Source organism: Pituophis catenifer, unplaced genomic scaffold (assembly GCF_029215685.1).
Source record: "Pituophis catenifer annectens isolate HBS135680 unplaced genomic scaffold, rPitCat1.0.hap2 SCAF_7, whole genome shotgun sequence".
NCBI lineage: Eukaryota > Metazoa > Chordata > Lepidosauria > Squamata > Colubridae > Pituophis > Pituophis catenifer.
In genome coordinates, this window is record NW_027256887.1 from 58,903,626 (window position 1) to 58,926,485 (window position 22,860).

At 37.6% G+C, this 22,860-nt stretch overlaps 1 protein-coding gene across 1 annotated transcript in view; it reads right to left on the bottom strand.

Moving 5' to 3' along the window:
- Positions 1-22,860, bottom strand: part of GUCY2C (guanylate cyclase 2C) — a 93,169-nt gene that overhangs the window by 12,484 nt on the left and 57,825 nt on the right. The window contains exons 17-24 of the mRNA XM_070947197.1: positions 14,596-14,728; positions 12,309-12,446; positions 9,316-9,404; positions 7,362-7,453; positions 6,370-6,528; positions 5,010-5,202; positions 4,563-4,737; positions 834-932 (exon numbers count right to left, since the gene is read on the bottom strand). Of these exons, the coding sequence (XP_070803298.1) occupies positions 834-932; positions 4,563-4,737; positions 5,010-5,202; positions 6,370-6,528; positions 7,362-7,453; positions 9,316-9,404; positions 12,309-12,446; positions 14,596-14,728 (1,078 nt within the window). The remainder of the gene's footprint in view (positions 1-833; positions 933-4,562; positions 4,738-5,009; positions 5,203-6,369; positions 6,529-7,361; positions 7,454-9,315; positions 9,405-12,308; positions 12,447-14,595; positions 14,729-22,860) is intronic.

A 22,860-nucleotide genomic window follows, 5' to 3' on the forward strand; every position in this document is an offset into this window, starting at 1 on the left:
TTGGGTCCTATCCAACAAAATGCAGGCCAAAATTGGGGGGAAAGATCTAAATGTGGATGTCTTTTGAGGAAAACACCATAGATGGTCCAATTATTTATTCACTACATTTGTATTGTGAAGATGATACAAAAAGGAAATTGAATGGCATGTTAAATGTGCTTGGCAAGCATTCGGCAAGCTAAACATAATTTTCAAGAACAACCTCCCCCTATGCCTAAAGAGAAAAATTTTCGATCTGTATGCTACCTGCTCTAACATATGCCAGTGAAACATATACACTAACCTCACAATCGATACAAAAGCTACGAATGGTGCAAACAGCCATGGAAAGACAAATGCTCGGCATTAATATCATTAAGAGAATAAAAGAATTGAAATGGAAATGGGCTGGTCACATAACAAGAAGAACTGATGGCAGGTGGACCAAGGCAGTCATAAAATGAATCCCACTTCATGAAAAGCATCCACAAAAGAGACCTAAAACAAAATGGATTGATAACATCAGCAAGTATTCCAGGCCCAATTGGCAAAAAAGATCAGGATCGTATTGGTTGGAAACATGCCAAAGAGGCCTTCAGCCTGCAATGGATAGACAATGGCTAAAATGATGATGACATTTGTATTGTACATCAAGGAGGTAAGAAGCTATATATGTTGCAGTGCCTTATAATCTAAATTCACAAAAATTACACACTTATCTATGAAATAGTGATTGGCCCCCAATTCTAGTAAGTCTATCATATCTTGATAAAATCTTTCTTTTTATATATGGAATTCTGAATTTGACTGTATAAAACATTGTATAGTTAGAAACTCTGAAACTCTATTCTTACGTAAACCTGTAGACTCCATTCTTGAAGCTGTGTTCACAGTGTCTCCAAACAAGCAGTAACGAGGCATTTTAATTCCAACCACACCAGCTGCGCACGGACCTGAACATAAGACAAAATAGAAATTGTCTGAAAAGTTAAGTCCACATTGTCTAATTAATCTCACTGTTTACAATCCCTCAATCATGTGTATCGATATTTGTAACTCATAGCTGTGTGCTTATTCATGGATCTTTACACCCATACTTAATACTGTTGCTTATGAGTTAAGAGTACAAAAAGTTATGCCATAATCAATTACCAATCATATGAGTAGAATGAACTATAGTCAACCAAAAATTATGCCACAATCAAGTTATTAAGATACCATAAATTATTTGCTATTTTTCCTAATGTGTGTTCATGAAAAGATATGGCAAAGGAATGAACGTAGCAGGATTGATTTGATCAGTTATGTTTATGAACTGAGAGCACTGGTAAAGAATACTTTCTCTTCCTGCATATATAGATGGTGCAATTGGAAAAATGTTAAAAGATGGATATGAGATGGAGACTATGCAATATTTTTAAAATGTGTGATAATTGCATCTCTGCCTGATAATTGGAATAATGTTGTCACTGTTCTGAAAAACAGAGAGGTAAGAACAGTGGTGGGTTGCTACCGGTTCGCCCCAGATTGGGAGAATTGGTAGCAGCAGCAGCAAGAGGCTCCATCTTGGCATGCGCAGAAGCATCAGGCATGTGTGTGAGAGCAAGTGCGGCCACGAGCAAACTGGTAGCGACGGAATATGCAACCCACTACTAGGTAAGAAGAATGCAGAACAAAAGACAGGACGTGAATTAAAGACCACACATGAATTGTTGAATTAACACGGCGAAAAAAGGATGGTTTGCAACTCTGAAAAACATGGAAAGATACAGTAAATGCTGCTAAGTGGTGATATAAACTATATTTTAGCTTCCTTTTCTTGTCTCATATTTCCTGCTGTTAATTTCTTTTCATTACTGATTCTTACTCCTCTTCTAGACTTTGCATAATTGTTTCTCTCAAATGGGAATCGCATAAGAGCTAAATATCAGTATTTGTTTAATATTTTTCTATTGAAATAATAAAAAATGTATCAGTTCAGTAATTTATTTGCAGCCTGTAATGTGCTTAGTTCAAGCACTCCTTTGCAGTCCACAGCCTATGACACAGTCTGGAAGAAAGGTTTATTACACTACAACTGAATATCCTATGTCAAAAGACTATCCACCTTATTAATAATATGCTGAGTGACAGGACTTTTCAAATAATAATGGGAGGGGGGAAAGCGAAGTGCTCTTCCAAATCTAAGATCCTCTTATTTCTGAATCTCAAGCAGAATTCTTTTCCTCTCAATTCCAGTTATGTAAAATTGTCTAAGTCCGTTTCCATCTTTCTATTATTTAATTTTACTTTATCAGTAATTTGTTTTTATTCTGCTCAATTTCTTCAATTTGTTTTTTCTTCTTCTTTCATTTCCTCTTTCATCTTTACAAACCTTTCCTCCATTCTCTCTTCAGATGCAGCCACTTCAAACAGATTTGACAAATTTGGATACCCCCCCCTTTTCAAACTTTTTTGTAATAGTCCCAAAATAATACTGTTTTTTATTGGTTGTTTTAAGAATCCTCTTCTTCCCTCACAATATTTTGCTGCTTTTGCAGTGGTAACAGTTTTTAAAATGTGTAATCCAAAGGTAAAAGTGAGTCAGATGAGTTCCAGAAAATCCTGGTGAAGACATTAGAAAAATATCTTTAACAATTTTTTTTTTTGAATGAGATGAAGATGGTACATAGGCAGAGTAAAGTATATAGGATTAATATATGATTTGCAAGATTAAGAAACATATTAAGGAATATTCTTGTGTACTTTTTCAGGAAGAAATCCAGAGACCAGGTTTTGGGGCAGCATTCCAAGATCAGACTGAAGATTAACAATGTAGATGCAATTGTACTTAAATAAATTTTGATCAAGATAATGAGCAAGAGAAAAAAGTTTTTTTCCTGAAAAGTTCAGACAGAAAACAGATACCATTTTGATGGGACAAAGTCAATGGTGGAATTCAGCTGGTTCACACTGGTTCAGGAGAACCATTTGTTAACTTTCTGAGCGGTGTTTTTCCCACTTTACAGGGCTAATCCTGTCAGGAAGGCAGTAAGGAGACATTCTGGTGTACCTCTCTGTGTTGTTTCTAGCCTAATCCTTATCTTTATTGCCCTGCTTAAGTGTTTTCAGAAACTGCCTCTGGGTTAAGCCTTGTTACATTGTAACAACAGTTAATAGTTCTTGGCAGTATAAATTCATTTAGTGACCATTCAAAGTTACAATGGCACTGAAAAAAATGACTTATACATTTTTCAAACTTATGACTGTTGCAGCATCCCCATGGTCATGAGAGGCCGGGCGAAGCGAAGTGTCCCTCGACAAGAGTAATGTGAGTTGGCCATGCCCACCCAGTCACATGCCAGCCAGCCATGCCTACCGAGCTGGTCATTAGGGCAGAGAACCAGTTGTTAAATTATTTGAATCCCACCACTGGACCAAGTGGATACTTACTTCTAAACAACAGAAGTTTACATTGAATTCAGTACAAAAAGCAAGAGAATTTCTAGAATAATTTAAAGGGGAAAAGGAAGAAATGCAATTAGAGGTCATAAAAAGGACTAAACAACAACTATAGAATACTGAGAAGAGGCTCCCATCTTAACCACTACAGGTAGTGACTTTTCTAAATTCTTGACATAAATATGAATGACTAACACAGAATATAAATGGAGCAAATACTCCTCAAAAAAGAACATTGTTTGATTATTTGAAAAAAAATAAAACTAGATATATTCTACTTATAAGAAAACTTATTACATAAAAGGATAAAATATTTGGTTCATACAGATGTAGAGTTTATTTCAATGGAGTAGTTTTGTATATGAATCCACAATTACAATCAGAGTTGATATTAGCTGATGATTATGGTAGATATGTGGACATGGAAATTAATCTAAACCAGATGTTCTTGACAGTTCTACTCAACCTTTATTGTTCTTGATGAGAAGGTGAAGATATCAATAAAACTTGCTTTAGAGCAGTGGCCCCCAGCCTTTTGGGCACCAGGGACCAGGGACCAGTTCCATGGAGAAAGGTTTTTTCATGGACTGGAGGGGGCATGATTTTGCATGCTGCCTGCATTCCATGGATGGGGCTTCACTTGTTTATGCAGCCTGGTTTCTGGCATGCCGCAGACCATTGCTGATCCAATGGATCGGGGGTTGGGGACTCCAGCTTTAGACACTACTCTCTTGCCTCCATTTTTTCTTCTTCAGGAATTTAGAGAGGAGTGTCTGTGGTGGCTTAATTAAAACATAACTAATTAATAATGATTTCTTCAGGGTTCCTGAAAAGGGCACTTTTCATGAACAGTACAGAAATACTGAATTTTGTATACAAGTGTATACAAAATACAAATTACACGGAAGTATTGATCAATAATATTAGGAAGCTATTTATGCTTGATATTATCTTTATAATATTCATTATATTCTTTTTTGAACAATTGGTCACCACTGATAATTTTCTTAAAGGTAATATTTGAAATCCTAAGAAATATATAATACCATTTCTATTATTACTTTAGGAAAACTTAAACATGATATTAAACATCATTGGTTGATTTCTTTGTTTTGATCAAATGTTTGATAGAATCCTCGTACCAGAATGAATTCCTATTCGAATCCATACAGGAAGGCCAGGAAGATGTTGTAATTCAAATGACCCCATGAAACTGAGTATATCCAGGGCCATCATGGAAATATCCACTGCGTGGCAGTTACCATTTCTGTTTGGTAAACCACTTACTACCATATATGCATCTCCAATGGTCTCCACCTGTTGAAACATGACAAAAATTCACAAGGTATATCTGCTTAGGGAAATCTTCAATTAACAAAGTAAGTCTTCTGATTAGAGCTGTAGGTCCACTCAGTATAATACAGCCCTCCTATCTTGGTGTCCCCTCCAGATAATTGGATTCCATGATTCAGATCACTTCAATTCTGATTGTGCTCAACCAGCATACACACACACACACACACACACACACACACACTTTTGTTTCATCTTAAGGTAACCTTTTATATTTTGTTCTCAGATCAGATCACCTTGTAAACATCATGATGATCAAGAATGTGGTCAAAGTTTTTGTAGATGTCATTCAACATGTCTACCACTTCCATAGGTGTGCTGTATTTACATATGGTTGTGAAGCCCACAATGTCACTGAAGTAGATGGTGACCTCTTCAAACAATTCTGGCTCTACAAGTCCAGTCTCCTTCAAAGATTTTACCACAGGCCTATAGGGGAGGGAAAGGGGGAGGCTTATTAATTTCAAAATGTGCTTTAAAAAAATTAATTGTGGTATGATAGTCACAGCTTTTATCTCTTGTTGAATTGCCTTGAAAGAAATGGCAGCTATAAAAATGTCATTGATAAATAAAATAAATAAATAATTTGGTGAGACATGATTAGTTAATAATTAGTTCATAGCTAATTAATAATTACTTAATTAAAGTACTAAAGCATTTATAGCACTGGTAATCATATTCCTTATGAATACATTGGAAATCAATATTTAATTAAATAAAATCATCTTAACACTTTGCTGTTGTGAAATTCCCTTATTGTAATATCACACTGTTGTGTATATAAGAAGAAGAAGAAAGCAAAGGTAATACCAACAGTAATAGGCGCAATCCCAAAACAACTGGAGCACCACTTGAACACTATCTGACAAATTCACCATCAGTCAATTGCAAAACGCAGCTTTACTCAGAACAGCTTATATCCTATGACAATATCTATAACAGCATGAAACATCTAGATTTGTCTATCCCAGGTCCTTGGAAAGTACTTGACAGGTAGACAAAAATGCCAAATTCAGTCTGAATATCTGGCTGACTATGTGACAAACTATAATTTATAAAGTAAGTATATTGATCTAATTATGTAGAGTCTGAAATGGCATAAATATAATAACATTTAAAAACCATCCTTCCATAGACCAGACATTCAATCTCCACAAATGAACACTACACATGGCAAGCAGGATACAGTATTCCAAAGCAGCACTTGGTACAATACCTGTGGCCTTTCTAAAATCTGCCCAAGAAAAATCAAGACTATATGTCCTTTTTCAACAAAGTTACTTGAAAAGTATAAACTTCATTCTATCTATTTGTAGAAGAATAGTCTTTCTCTGAAAATGGTATTTGCTCTTGAAGAGGAATAGTATTTGCATGGAAGCAGAAGAAATTTTTGCATGCTATCCAGATATAACACGGTAAATCCTTCATGCTGTTCAATATTGTACAAGTTTTTGAAAAGACAAATATATTTAACATAGATTTTAAAAGCTTATTCTTAAGTATTTGGACAAGAAACATATAAATCTGTTTTCAATTCTTCAATTAGCAGAATTCTGTTGATACTGCAGGTACTATTCCCTGGTGGAAGGCACTCACCGTGGGAGAAGCATGAAATTTAGTTTGTCAGCTCTGTCTCGTTCTGCTTTGTACAGCTTGGTTCTCTCTTCTACTAAGTGCTCCAGGTTTCGTGAATACAACTGCAGACGTCGGATCAATGTGTCCATATAGCTCTCATTGTTTTGGTTGTGGTAGTTGCTAGGAATATTGTAAGAACAAAAAATGATATTTTTCAAGAAAAGCAGCAAATAGAACTTGGTGGAAATTAATCTAATCTATAAAGTTATACAATCAAAAGGAACATCCACCAATTCTGTCCCTCTGAATAATAGTTATAAATAGATAAAAATGACATGCTAGAAATGGTTTTAAAAGTTGTAGATGAATCTTAAAAGAGAAAGGAGTAAGAATATTAGTATTTAAGCGTTTAAAATGCTACACTAGATATCTTGAGGAGAAAGAGAAAGAAAAGAGAGAGAAGGAGAACACATGAATGAGAGAATAGTTAGGGAGGTATATATTCAGGGTTGATTCTAGTCAGTAATGATTGGGGAAGAAGAGGGCCTGCCCTAACCCCTGCTATGTGAGGCGCTGCAGGATTTAAGTTTTCTCTCTTTTCTCCTTTTTAACATTTACATGAGGCCACTGGGTGAGATCACAATAAGCTGATTGATGCCTTGACTTATGACCATCATGATTTACTACTGAAATTTCAGTCCCAATTGTGCTCGCAGGTTGTGGGCTACCTGTAGAGAGAGAGTAAAAGAGACAGAGACAGAGAGAAGAAAAGAGCCTAGCTAGAACAACCTATATGATCCAACAGGATTTTTGCATCACTAACCTTTACAGTAAATAATCATGCTATTTTACTTGATTTCTCTTCCCTTTATTCACGTCTACATGTTTTTTTTTTCCATACATGGACATTTTTTAAAATCAGATAATACGTTATCATTTACTTTTGCCCATGTCGTGTACATTTTGCCATATTACTATATAAATCCTTGTTTTAATGTATATTTGTTTCTTACCTAAATATCCTACCTAGAGTAGTTTCAATTTTCTTAAAATCTGGCCTCTTTTCTGGATCTTCTTCCCAGCAGCTTTTCACTAGAAAATATATCTGGCAATGCATAATCCAAACCAAGGTTAGTTAATCTATTTTGGGTTCTATGATAAGATATCAAAATGGCTTTTTTCCTTCAGATAAAGTTTACACATTTTCCACACAATTCCCACTTCCTTGACACACAAGTATTATGTCAAATATTAACCACTACCTAAGGTTCCAACTCTTTTTCTTTGCAAAGCTGAATGACTAGTTAAGCAGTTAATTTATTTTAACATAGTCTGCCTTTCCTCCTGGATATTAAGACAACGCATTGCTTCCAATTTTTCCCTATAATCATAAACTGTGAGTTTCCATCGTTAAGGCTATACTGAACCTGGATCTCCCCACCCTTAGTTCAACACCTTAACCACTACAACACACTGGTCACCATATGAATTATATTATGAGGGTTGAAATTAAAGATATTATAGGAGAATTTGCACACTTTATTAGGCCTCCTTTTTTTTGGTACTGAAACATAGATTGTGCTCTTCGCACAATCTCCGGCCTGCGGGGTACTTAGATCTGGCCCCTGGGGTTGCCCTGGAAACAGCGAAGGACCGGCCCACAGTGCTTCTGCCAACGAAAACAGGCTCCGGAGCTCCATTTTCAGCTGCCACGGCCTCCTGCAACCCTCTGCCAGTGAAAATGGAACTCTGTTTTGACTGGTAGAGGGTTGCAGGAGGCTGTGGTAGCCGAAAACGGAGCTCGGGAGCCTGTTTTCACGGGCAGAGTGCTCGGGCCACCACAGGCACCCCCGACACATGTGATGTTGAGCTGGTCATGCCCCCCTGGACACGCCCTCCCATGGTCAAACACAACCCTGATGCAACCCTCAATGAAAACGAGTTTGACACCCCTGATATAGAGTGTATATATAAACAGGAAAAAATATAAAATGGAATGAATTAATAAGTAAATGAACAGGGTTACAAATATGAGCTGCAGAATTAGAAGAAAAAAATGTGATGCCATTTAATGGTCTTCCAGGTTTTGTAGCCCAGATCTGGTAGCATAACTATCCCATTGTTCTTACCTCCCCAAAAGAAATTATTACCAGGCCTGTTTTCCCAGTGAAGCACCAGGGGTGGGTTCTAAATTTTTTTACTACCGGTTCTGTGGGCGTGGCTTATTTTGTGGGTGTGGCTTGGAGGTCATGTGACTAGGTGGGCGTGGCTAGCTGGTCAGAGTCATTTCTGGAAGGTCCTTGCACTTACGACCAGTCCTCGCACTTATGACCCGACTCATTTGTTTGCTTTTAACACTGATCAGCTGTAGGATGGCCCTTGGAAGCCCCATGGCAAGAGTTTAAACAGTTTTTTTCCCTCTAGTCATCAGCTGGGACTCAGGAGGCAGCAATAGATTGGGGGTGGGACCAAATAAAAGGTAAGAATAACGTGGGTGGGTGGGGGGGAGGGCGGGGGGAGAACCGGTTCGGTGACATCATATCGTCACTGCTACCGGCTCGGCTGAACCGGACTGAACCGGGAGGAACCCACCACTGTGAAGCACCAAGGTTGAAAATCATTTGTTAGAAGAAATATGGCAAGAAAAATATAAGGGTTTGCTTTCATATCTGTTGAGGTTTGTAAAACATCATTTTAACTGCCCCTTTTTGCACTCTAAACTCCAGCTGCTATGTAGGAATTTGGCACAAGCTATATTCTAACAGCGGTAATCAACTAAGAGAAGAATTACAGTTGGAGAAAAGTTAATTAGATTTTGCAGATCTCCATGAAGTTGTTAATAGAAGCGCATTATATGGTGAAATTAAAAAACACTGGACCCACAATATTGTTTGCTAATTTTTCTAATTTCAGATGACATGCATATAGTTCACTCTATCAAAAACTCTTGTTTCAGTTAGAACGTACGTCTTGCTCTCCTTCCCCTTCTGTCTCCAATAAAAGATCTGGCCGGAATGGTCGTTCTTCTTTGCTGCTTTCTACTCTATAAAGTTTTTCTGTAGTGGGAGAGAAAACGTGCAATATATATATATATAAATTAAGCATAAAAAGACAATGGATATGCTTGCCCAATCTGGGGAAATGCCCATTAATCTCCTCCTCTTTGGGAATAATGGGATTTGAAATCTAATATATTTGGAGGATACAAAGGGGTAAGAGCATGAGAACAGAACTGTTGTAGGTAAACAGAAACCATCAAGGAAATATTTTATAAATATAGACTCAAACCTAGCTCTGAATAAACATGTTCATTCTTCGATAAAAAACTATAGACGGTGATTTTGTGTGTGTGTGTGAAGTATGCCAGAATAAAATTCCTGATAGGGTAAACAGAGGAATAAAGAGCAATTGATGCATATTGTTACTACATACAGTATATACAGCAATAAGGAAACAGCATGATGTTGGCATTAAAGCAACTTTTTCCTACTCTTCAGATGCACTGAAGCAAAAGCTAAAAGTTGGGAGTCCCAATTACAGATGTCCTGTAACAAGTTATTTGACATTTAAAATAGTATGCCTTGGCTTACAGAAGCAAATGACACATCTGGTGAATTCCTTTGGAACCAGAAATTTTCCCTATATGTGAGTTGGATGGTTATGTAGATCAGTGGTGGGTTTCTACTGGTTCGCCCCGGTTTGCGCAAACCAGTAGTGACGGTGGCGGGAGGCTCTGCCCACCCGTCCAGATGTCATCATGGACACTCTGCGCATACGCAGAAGTGCCACGCACAAGCAAAGCAAGTGTGCACATACACATGCTCCTGGTTCCGAACCAGTAGCAAAGAGGAACCCACTACTGATGTAGATGCTTCATCACTGGAGGTCTTTAAGAAGAGACTGGACAGCCACCTGTCCCGAAATGGTATAGGGTCTCCTGCTTGAGCAGGGGCTGGACTAGAAGACCTCCAAGGTCTCTTCCAGCTCCATTCTGATTCTAATTTATCTTCCTTTTTACTTTTTTATCTCTTGTTATTCAGCTATAATTATATTCGCTGCTATCGTCTTGGGTAAATATGTTGCATTTGTAAAATATGCAGCAAAAATAAATGGAATAAAATGGGAGACGAGTATGGAAGAAATGTTCTGTATTAAAAAAAAGTTTTGGTACTTACAAACATGCTTTTAAAACTTTTTAAAATGTTAAAATATACTGACAAAATAAAATATACTGATTAAACATTTTATTATTAAATTTCAGTTGTTCCTAACTATCTATCGTTCAAAATTCTAGATTTCAAGAGAATCATGGTCAATGTAAATGAAAAATATTGGGTCATTCTTGTGAATATTAAATAGTCTGCTCTAGAGGGTATTTAGACGAAATGCAACCATTAAGCTCCTTTCTCTTTGTAGTGTTACTCATTGGTCGTGTTTTTGGGGAATACATCCAGAAGGAACTACACAAAAGAAGTGGGTAATGTATTGCTGTCTCTTGTGTTTTCTTCTGTCACTCTCAGCACACAGAGTTTCCTGCTGAAATACATAGAAACATGGACTCAACAATGCTGACCAACAATATGCTCCGATTATTGGGAATCTTTTTTTTTTGGGGGGTGGGGAGAAGCAAATTCAGGAACTTGTTAAAAGGGGAATATCCAGGTATATTAAACAGGGATCTTCATTCTCAGCCTTTGAACGTTGCCAGACACTTTTTTTGGCTATTAATAGTTAAGCATTTAACATTTTGATCCCAAATCAAAACAGAGATGTTTTACTAAATGCATAGGCCAAAGAAGTTGACTTATATTAGTTGATTTATAGTGGTTCTTCTAAAGCGGTGTTTCTCAACCTTGGCCGCTGGATGATGTGTGGACTTCAACTCTCAGAATTCCCCAGCCAGCTCTGCTCTGCTGGCTGGGGAATTCTGGGAGTTGAAGTCTACACATCGTCCAGCCACCAAGGTTGAGAAACACTGTTCTAAAGACTGTGCTATGAATATTATTTACCTATAATTTCTGCTTGTCAAAATATAAAGGTGAAACCTGTACTAACTAAACACTGTGGCCCAGATCCTTTAGCAGCCTCAGAGGTACCTGCAAGCTTAGAATCCTTAAGAGGTTCAGTGCTTGAACTGAAACTAACAATCCAATTTGATATGAAAAAGCAGGCTGAAAGTTCATATCCGTTACCTAAATGAACCATGAAATAAAGAGCTGAAACATCCAATCTTGGAAACTCCAGGATTTAAGAAACAGAAAATGTACTGATGATTTAAGACTGCAATTAATTCATCAGGTAATATTATTTTGTATTTGTTGGATTCCTCAAAGAATATTTAAAAAGAGATAATTTATTTTTTGTGCTAGCATGGCATGAAATCTGAAGCTTCTATAATTGATATCGTTTGACCTTGATCCAGCTGTAGCTTTGTTTTGATTTCAAATTATAGCAACATTTTTGTGGGAAAATATTAGAGTTAAAGACATAAATATGATATTGAACAATATTGCTAAAACATAGAATGCATAATTTCAGAAAGTATTGACCTAGCATAGGGCAAAGAAGATAATCTTATGCAAATGAGTTAAACATCTTCCTAATATTAACAATATTGGTTTTGGGTATATAATTATGCTATCTCTTTTTTAAAAAAATATGTTTTAATGTGCTAAAAATGAGATAATAAAGCAATATGTTTCTACATGGTCTCAATGTAATCATTTAAGATTGAATTAATTTAATTAATTCTAATTAATACTAAATGAACTATGAATTTTTCTTCTATAGTTCTTTTTACTTTTTGTTACATTTCAGTTAATTATTATAATATTTATTCTCTCTGTATTATGTGTGTTGTGCATCTGTTATACCTTTTTTCTATTTCTATTGCTGGGAATCTGTTGTTTTTTTAAAAGTGTAAACATGTAGCCATCCCTCTCTTTATGCACCATGTTTACCTTTAGAATTCCGACAATCGTTAGTGTAGAAAGTCTCTTTACGCAGAATAATCTCTTGTGCTATAATTCCATAGCTATACACATCTCCTTTCTGGGATACATCACCACAACGGAGGTGTTCAGGAGCAGTCCAGAGATCTGGTTTACAGAAGGAAATCATGTTTGTAGATATGAGTGGACAGACAAGCATCTTAGAATTTAATCTATTCGTATATTGGTTTGGCTTCCATTAATTCTATGTATTGTTATACATACATACATACATACATACATACATACATACATATATATATGTTTTCTTTTCTTTTCGTAGGCCTTTATGTGTATTTCTCTTTAGCCAGGTTCTTCCTAAGTAAACCAAGATTTTTATGCAGCCCTAGTTGAGTGAAATCCCAATCCACTAGTTTCTAGGCTTTTTTTTCCAGCAGCCAGCAAGCTCCCTGCTATCCATCTAAGGAGACTGGCTGCTGGAAAAAAATATATATAATATAAAGATATGCATGTGTGTGTGTGTGTAATATAAAGATGTCAGTGGATAGTCATCCCGACAGTCAATATCAGAGATAGTGATGTAACATTAGAGAATTTTATCTATTGTTAGGGACTGTTGTTGCACTTAGATCATGCATATAGGTTGTCCAAGACATTTGGTTAGCTGCTGTGAAATCTAAAAATTAAACTACAGAAGTCTTTGGTCAGAACTAGTTAGACTGTTCTTACATTCTGAAAGTGGGTCAAGTACAAAGAATTTATTTATTTAATCCATTCAATAATTTGATTTATTTATTTGATTTATACACTAACTTTCTACTTAAAACAGGCACTCAAGTGACCAACAAAATTTTAAAATGGGATATAAAAGATTAAAAACTTCTAGTGCCCATTGAAAGCATTCCATTATGAAAGTCTGTGAAACAGAAGAAGATTTTTCTGTGGGCACACTGGCGCACATTAAAAATGAAATTCTGTTGTCTGCTCTCAAAAGTATATACATACATAATACACATACAGATATGCTATATACATACATATGTATATACCTACACCCTAGCATATAAATACATATAAATATTAATCACTATCCGTCTTGAATACCTATCGAAAAGAGGAAGCCTGAGAGATCATAAGGTTGATCTCTGTATGGAACAAACCTGTGGCTGAATCTGGATGTGCTGCTTCAGATACCACGAAGCCTCCTCCCAGAAGGTAACAAGGAAAACAGAAGAATCTTTACAAATTTTCTACATATTGAGCATGTGAAGGCCAAATTCAATTCCCAAGGTTGTTTGTCCAATAGGAGGTAATACTCATTAGTTGATGTTAAGAACATCTTTAACGTATTGTGCTTAGTTATTTTATTTGCTGAAATATTCAGATTGGTCTACAATGGGTCAAAGATCTCTCAAAGGATTAAGATAGTTTAAGAAACAAAGCTGGCCTACTTTCCATGGAACTACACTAAACAAACCCTAAGGGGGAGGGGACTTGAGATCTGGCTGCCAGACAAAAGCATTCTAACTACCTGGTATATGTAGCAATTAGAAAAAATATGACTCCCTTCCTCTCAATGAGGAGGGAAAGGACTTTATAGGAAAGTTCCCTTCCTCTGATTGAGAGGAAGGGAGTTATAACTTTTCTAATACATTATTGAAACAGAAAAAGGTTATCAAGATCAGTTTAAGGATATATGGATGTAATTAAGTCTCCTATTATATTAGTGAGTTCATATGGGATGCAATTAAAAGAAAGGCAGGGGATGTGATGTTTCAATAAATATTTTGTTTTGCTGTCTCAGAGTTTAAAAAAAGGGGTGGTAAAACCTGATTTAATCACATATAATCATTAAAGAAACACATTACTGTCTCAGTGGCATCACTTGCATAATCATTATATTTTTTAGGTATGATTGACTACAAAGGCCAGCATTCCTAGGAATATAACTGTCATCATGCTGTCCTCTTTGCTTCAAAGACCATAGGTAAAAGTAGTGCATTACCTGGTACAAAATATGCTTGCTCCTGTTGTATAAGGCGTGATCATGAAGGGCCATGACTTCATGGCCAAATATATCCTTTGTAAATGGGTCCTAGTATATACAAGCTTTGGCATCTTTGCATAAGGCTGGAAAAAGCCCTTTCTGCAAATTAACTGCTAGTCTGTGTCAGTATTGGTGAATTAGATGGACCAATGATTTGATTCAGTATGAAGCATTTCCTATGTTCCCATTCCCAAGGCATGGGTTTTTTTTTAAAGAGAGTAAATGATTTCTTCCATATCCCTTAAGTACCTTTTTTAGGTAGCAGAATAGAATTGCAGCCAAAATCAGTGATTTTCACAACCATGCGTTTATCAACAACACAATTTGTGGATTTCAGGCGTCCATGGACCTCTGTTTTGCTTGAATGCAAGTAAGACATTCCCTGTGAAACAGAGTGACAGAAGGTAACAGCATAATATCATTACTAACAACTGTATGAGATAGACTGGGGCAGAGGTGGTATAGCTTGCTTTTGACAATGGTAATTAGATCTCCAGCCCAATCACAGCATTGACCTGAAAACACTTTTTTTTTTTAAATTTGATTTATATGCCGCCCTTCTCCGAAGACTCAGGGCAGCTTACAATGTGCTCAGCAATAGCCTTCATCCTTTTGCATATTTATACAAAGTCAGCTTATTGCCCCCATAAACTGGGTCCTCATTTCACCTACCTTAGAAAGGATGGAAGGCTGAGTCAACCTTGAGCCTTGGCGAGATTTGAACCCTGCAGTAATTGCAGGCAGCTGGTCTTAATAAGCTTAATAACAGGGTGCCTTAAACCCCTGTACTACCAAGGCTCTTCTTGCATTATTTTACTCTCCAAGCTGGCAAGAAATTCTAGGACTTGTAGTTCCCACTATATCTAAATGAAATCATGTTAAAGAAATCTTGACTAAAAATTAATGTGAGCTCAGATTCAGTAGAGGTCCAAACATGAATCCTTAGCTAAAGAAAATATCCCAGATTTGCAAGACTTACAACCTATTTCTGAAATACATATTATAACTTTGACAAAATTTTAAATGACAAATATAATGCAACAAATTGGATTGGGAAATATCAGTTGGTAATATTTAATGGAATTATTCCATACTTGCTTGCTGAGGTGATACATATAAGATTCAGAAATTAATTTTAAAAAGTGTATAATATTTAGGAGCTAAGGTGAATGTGACAAAACTGCTTCCCACTCCATTTGTAGTCTGGGTGAAATGAAGGCCAAAGCGAAGTCTTAAAATAACCTGGCTACCAGATTATGTTTGGAATGATGTTTTCTTGATGCACTGTTTGAGCTCCTTATGACTACATCTTTTCTCCACCCACCACCCAGTCAGCTGGGCCATTTTTAAACACAAATCTACCAGTCTTGCAGAATATTTGTAGAATATTTCTACCAGTCTTGCAGAAAACCCAGAAAGACAGGTTATCAGCATCAAGAACATTCACATGGCAACTTATCACTCAGCCCATCTGAAAGATAACTGATGCCTGTGTCCCTGCCAGTTGCTCAAGTGCCCTTCATTACCCTTTAAGGACAGTGACCGATGATGAGCTTTCTTCCCAGCCAATGACCTGAATGGGAAGAGAAGTAAAGCCAGAGGAAGCTACCAATCCTCTTAAAACCTTGCAGTAAAGTTATATAGACAAGGACCATTTACAAACTGGATAACTGAGGCAGATTAGTGTTTAGCTGTTAAGGCAAATTTGGGCATGTTTTTTTGCTAGTACATCTGCTCTTTTATATTTCAGAATGGAGGAGCAGGAGTAGATCAGCCTAGTACTGGTACTTTCTACCTGTTTTCTCTCTTCTGCCATCATATAATAAAATAATGCTTCCTTTTCCACTGTCAATACCAGTAAGGGATGGGGAGGAAGATAAAAAAATATTTCCCACAGATTTGTCTGCATTAATTATTGACAGAATCATGAGAAAGACCTGGCAGTCCCATTTTAGCACTTTTTTATATTATCTTGTCTTATCTCTGGGCCTTAATTAAGCTCTCTTATCTTGCTCTTCTTGTACCACAGAACATTGCCCAGCAGCAAAGCACAGAAGAGAACAAAGAAGTCAGGGCAAAGCATTATTATTCAAGCAATGCTTTCTCTTGCTGCAGCAAGGGCTGCATTCAACTAAGAATCACTAGTGAGAAATCACTCACAGCAGGGATTGTACATCTACATGTCTATTATTTATTTGTTTGATTCATCAGTTTTATCAACCCAACAGGAAGCAAATGCATTTCTAAAATGCCCATAAATTCAGATTATATCAGTCAAAACAGTGGATTCCCAGGAAACACTAATCAGAAGGAGGCAAGAGTTCTTGTGATTAGGATTGTGGCATGAGACTATAAGTTCTCAAGTTCTATACCAAGAATAGACAAAGATCTCCATAAGATATAATGGGTGACAGTGACATTTACAACAACCACAATCATATTTAAATAATTATATGTGCTCCATGCCTTTATCACACAAATGACACAATTATGTAATACTGACATTTATGTCTGGCATAACTCCATAAGTCATGCCATGAAGCATATGTCATATGCATATTTGTACCTTATGAATGCTTGCAGTGAATGATCACCTACATCCCCAAACGTTCTGGCACCAGGGACCAGTTTTGTGGAAGACAATTTTTCTATGAACGAGAGGGTGAGGGAGATGCTTTCACATGCAATCTAGATGCCATGCATGCCAAATAAAGCTTTGCTTGCTCTCCCGGTGCTTATGTGGCCCAGTTCCAATAGGCCATGGCCATGGCCAGGTACTGGTCCATGGCCCAAAGGTTGGTGACCCCTGTCTTACATTACTGCTGCAAATTACTATTTATCAATTATAAGTTATCAATGCTGCCAGCCCTATTAGTCAACCCATTTATTTCCATCTGCCCCCACCTTGTTCTTATTTGTAATCAAATCCTTCTCTTTATTTACAGATTGCCAACCTTTTGCATTTAAGCTTTTCCTCTTCTGTCTCTGCCTCCATAGTCTTCATCTGACCCTGTTTGCTTTATTTTCTAAAGGAGACAGGACTTGAAAGGGTTTTATTTTTGCTTTGAATCCCTATCTTTGAACATCCTCCAATTCCCTTAGTCTGTTCACACACTTCCCAGTTTTGAAGCAATAACAAGACCAAATGCCTCCATATCAGTGGCTTTGTTACTGTCCAAGCATTTAACTGAGCAGAATGGATCTGTGAATTTGAAGATACACAATATTTTCCCTTACTGATAGCTTTTAGTTATAGTCTCTAATTAGAGATCCCTAACCCTGGAGCAAAAAACTAATCTCTGAGAGTTTGCTAAAAAAAAGAAGAAGGGCTATCCTACATGTTACATCAGAAGAGGAGATGGAAAGAAGGGCCATTCTATTAGTCTGTTGTGAGAACAATTCCTTTAATCTTGGTTTGATTTGCATTGTTTCCAACTCAGTTTACATTGGATCCCAGCTTGATAAATTTAAGGATACTGCCCAATTTATTTATGTAGTCTAGATATTGATAGTCTAGATAATGCCTTTCCCCCAATTATTAATTCAAACTACCAATTGGAATGCCTGCTCTATAACAATAGAATTACAAAATATTACCATCATGATTGTTTATAAGCCTCCAAACTATAAGTTGGCCAGATTCTGTTTTATCAGTATCTGTGGGATATTGTATAATCCTTGGTGATAGCCACCACACACATCTCAGGGATATAACCAAAGCATTGAGAATGGGAGTAGATTATTCCATGATTGGATAAAATAAACAGTCTTACTCTTATATATGATGGTAAAGATAGAGGCATATTTCATTCTGCTTGTTGGCAAAAGGATTATTCCCCCAGAACCTTGCTTTGTTTCCTCTGTAGTAGTAAAATCAACATCTCAAATCCAGAGGCAGGTTTTGTACAATTTCCTGTACAGTCAGCGTAGGCCTATAATCTACAGAATAGGACTCCAGATCCCAGTAATAAGGTCCACTCCTAAACTTCATTGGAACTTCCAGAAAGCAAATTAGAATGCTTATGCAAAGCACACTGATGCTAATATCAGATGGATCAAAGCAGTCCCTAAGGACTACAACAGGTTTGCTGATTTAATTAAATCTGTGGCTAAAAGGAACATCCCCAGAGGCTACCGTAAAGATAATGCTTGGGCTACTGGAGAGCTGGCTAATAATGCCTGCCCTATGCTTTTTGAAGCATTTGTCCTGACCCTATTGAGATCCCTCTATACATGAGTTTAGAACTCTTTTGAAATAGCACTAGTCCTGGACTATAGAGGTCATCTAAAATTGGGGGAAAGAGCTGGGTTTTGCCTGTTATTTGTTGCCAGTTGTCTCACCAATGAGTGTATGACAGACTTCTAACAAGGTTTATATGACCATATGTAGAACATAGAATAACAGGGTTGGAAGGGATTTTGGATGACTTCTAGTCCAACCACCTGCTCGAGCAGGAGACCCTATACCAAATGATTGCCAACCTCTTTTTGAAAACCTCCAGTGAAAGAGCACCCATAACTTCTGGAGGCAAGCCATTCTACTGTTTATCGTTCTCACTGTCAGGATATGTCTCCTTACTTCTAGATTGGATCTATCGTAAATAATTTTCCACCCATTACTTCTTGTCCTGCCCTGGGGTGCTTTGGAAAATAAGTAGACCCTTCTTCTCTGTGACAGTCCCTTAAGTATTGGAAGACTGCTATCATGTCATCCCTAGTCTTTCTCTCATTAGACTAGACATACATAGTTCCTGTAACTGTTCGTTGTACAGTTTAGCCTTCAAACCCCTTTGTTGCTCTTCTTTGTTGCTCTTCTCTGCATGCTTTATAGAGTCAGCATCCTTTCTGTATCCTGGTGACCAGAACTGGACACAGTATTCCAAATGTAGTCTTACTAGTGCAGTATAAAGTGGTACTATCACTTAATGTGATCTTAATACTACCCCTCTGTTGATGCAAACCCAAACTTTGGCTTTTTTGGTAGCTGCAGCACACTACTGGCTCAAACATGATTGTCCACTAGGACACCGAGATCCCTCTCACAATCACTACTATTAAGACAGGTACCATCTATTTTATACTATTGCATTTGGTTTTTCCTGCCTAAGAATAAGACCTTACTTTTCTCATCACCACAACTGCATTTTGTTGGATAGGGCCCAGTATTCAAGTCTGTCAAAATCCTTTTGTATCTTGAATCTAGGTTCTAAAGTGTTGGCTACTCCTCCCTGTTATGTCCTTATAAGGACATCCGTCGTGGATTGGCTAATCCACAGGTGGGAAAAATGAACTGCTGTCACTGGGTGGCCCAGCCTGCCGGAGCGCTATAAAAGAGAGTTCCAGCAGCGCAGCCGCCAGTCTATTCTTGAGCTGAATAAAGTACTGAATGGACCATTGCTGGTTGCGTCTTCTTTCCCTGTGCCTGATCTAATACTCCCACCTTAATGTCATCTGCAAATTTAATGAGTTTCCCCTCTATCCTCTCATCTAAATCATGAAGATGAACCTCTTTATGAAGGTGTTGAAGAGTACTTGGCCTAATACAGAACCTTGAGGTACCCCAAGTTCCCAATTTCTTACTTGGGTGAGAAGGCAGCACCATTTTGCCTAAACCTAATTGTTGCTGTCCATAGACACTTAACTGTAGTTCTAGTCAAGGATGGAACTTACTAGTTAGTGATCATTCCACCTCAACCTGAACCCCTATTTTATGACCTGTATACCAGGTAGATTGATGGGTGGGCTAAGCTATCTACATTTGCCTGTCTCTGCCACACCACACCTTTAGTACTATAATTGGTAGTTACTTTCTCTGGCAGCAGGTAACCCTCAGTGGATGAGGAAATAAAGGTAGGGGAAGCCATCAATCATTTTACTTAAATTCTCAGGGATTAAAACAGGGCAGCATCACTTGCCAGCCTCATTACTCAAACAGAAAAACAATTGTCAGTGAAAGCAGCATAGGTTTTACCAGCCTGTTTCTCTGCCAAATCACACTTTGGAGCAGTGTTTCCCCAATCTTAACCATTTTAAGATGTGTGAACTTCAACTCTCAGAATACCCCAGCTAGCATTCGGAGTGAAAGTCCATATTCTGGGAGTTGAAGTCTGCACATCTTAAAACAGCTAAGCTTTGGGAACATTGCTCTAGATCAGGGGTGTCAAACTCACATCGTCACAGCGGCATCAAGTGACATATTGGGACTTTTTCTTCCTTCGCTGAACTGGGCATCGCCGTGGCCAGTACATGTCACATCTGGGCGCACATTTGACAGCCCTGCTCTAGATGAAAGCACTGTAACAGTGGTTGTACCCTAAATGTGGACAAGTCAGTAAGTTTTTTGAATGAAAAACCAGATAATTGTATTTTAAATGTTTTAATTTTTTAAAATTTCTGCTCAGTCAGGGTGAACAAAGATATGCAGCTAGCAGATGCTTTACTTACAGGAAAAACCAGCCATTCTACAGAGTCAGCCGCCTGACAATTCTCCACTGCCATTAAAAAAGAAGAAATTGTGAACTTCTTCTGTCATAAAAAAAACCCTTGTTTAAGAAAGATAAAAGAAGAATGTTCCTGTATGCATATGAATAATTCAAAAAGAGAAATAATAAATATGTCATATATCTAAATGGGAATTAAAACTGGGATCCAATACTCCAATTTACATTTATACTCATTTCCTTACACACCTTTTTTTTTTTGGCAATATACATTTTCTGGGATGATTACATGACATAAATTACACCCTCCACCCACCTACATTGACACTGAGGGAGGAAGTGGAATGTTTGAATGTATGTGCAATTTTCTGGATTGCACATTAAGGACTCCTAAGCACTATTCTTTGGTCAACTAAGAGATAAATAATAAAATAATCAAACAATTTACTTCTATCTATAGTCTGTGTTAGACTAAGAGAAGGTCCTGCCTCAGTTTTCCTACAGAAATTTTGAGCACTCTGGATGAAATCTCTGATTCTGAAAGAGTTCCACCTACTCCTCAGTCATCAGAAATGTATACCTGCATGACATTGGGTATCTTCCTTGCTAATCCTTATCCTGCCTGTTTCAAATCATTGCATACACCTGATTTACTTCCAGGGCAATAAGTATATAAAATAGATTTTATATACTTTCTGGGTACAGAATATTAGAAGAAGGGGGATATATTCTCTTAACAAAGCTAAGGACTGCTTAAATGTGTCTGTCTCAGAGTGTGAAGGAATTGAAAGCAACAGAAAAGAGATCTTGCCAGGACATGTTTGCACAGTGATTAACTGCAGGTGGGGAAAGGCCATTTGTAATGCAGAAGGAGTGCAATTTGAATTATCACAAGACAGATTGAATACCTGTTTAACTGCAGGCACACAATACATGCAGGAAATGAAGGATGGGGAACTTCTTTATGCTTGTCATACTGGTATTAGATGATATTATTTCTGATTCCAACAAATGTGTGGGACAATTAAACTATTGAGAGATTTTGCTAAAGATAATCCCTACTGGAAAAAAGTCAAAATTATCATGGTCTGAGTTGACATCCAGACATTTTTCTGGCCTCTTCTTTGCCTCCTGTCCAAACAAGGATGGAAGATTTGTCTCACTGGGCTCTTCCTCATGGCTATGTTAAAATGTTTCCTCCTTTCATTGAAGTGGCCTTCATTGCTGAGATCACTGCAGTAATCAGAGCCAGTTTGGTGTAGTGATTAAGGCACCAGTCTAGAAACTGGGAGACCATGAGTTGTAGTTGCACCCTAAGCAACAAGCCAGTTGGGTGACCTTAATCTCTCTCACCCCTAAGAAGCAGGCAACTTCAAGGCACTTCCAAGAAATCTTGCAAAATTGCAACGACTAACCCAGGCAGTTGCCAGATGTAAAAAACTGACTTGAAGGTGCGTGTGCACGAGTGTGCACGCACATGTGTGCGCACACACACACACTCACACAAACACACACCAAGACCAAAGAGTAGTACAGATGTACTCTGGGAGAACTTAAGAGAAATGATTGTAAATTGTTTGGCTTTATTTCCATTCCCAACATCAGTCAACATCTGATAGGAAAACATCTATCAATTGCTCTCCATTACACAGATTGGGGCTGGAACCTCTGGAGGATGCAGTAATGTGATATGATATGAAAATGTGAACACGACAATCTCATCTGGCTTTTGGGACCCTTGATCTGGGAAAGGAATTTAATTTTCTCTGGCTACCATTCCCATTTTTAAAATTCTTCCCATGGTGCTGGTTTTTGAAAGTACTGATCTGTGAATGTGTAGAGATTGCATAAGACACCATGCACACCTGGAGATGATTAGGTCAAGTCGGCAACAGACAGCATCTCTCTCTCTCCCCTCCCTCCCTCCCTCCCTCCCTCTCTTCCCTCTTCTTTTGCCATATGTTCACATGCAGGAAATTCAGCCTGGTCTCTTCAGTTTTCTCTTGCACACGCATTCTTGCTCATCTGCACACTTGCCTCTTGGTCTCCCACTTTCTCACTGTTTTTTGCTCTT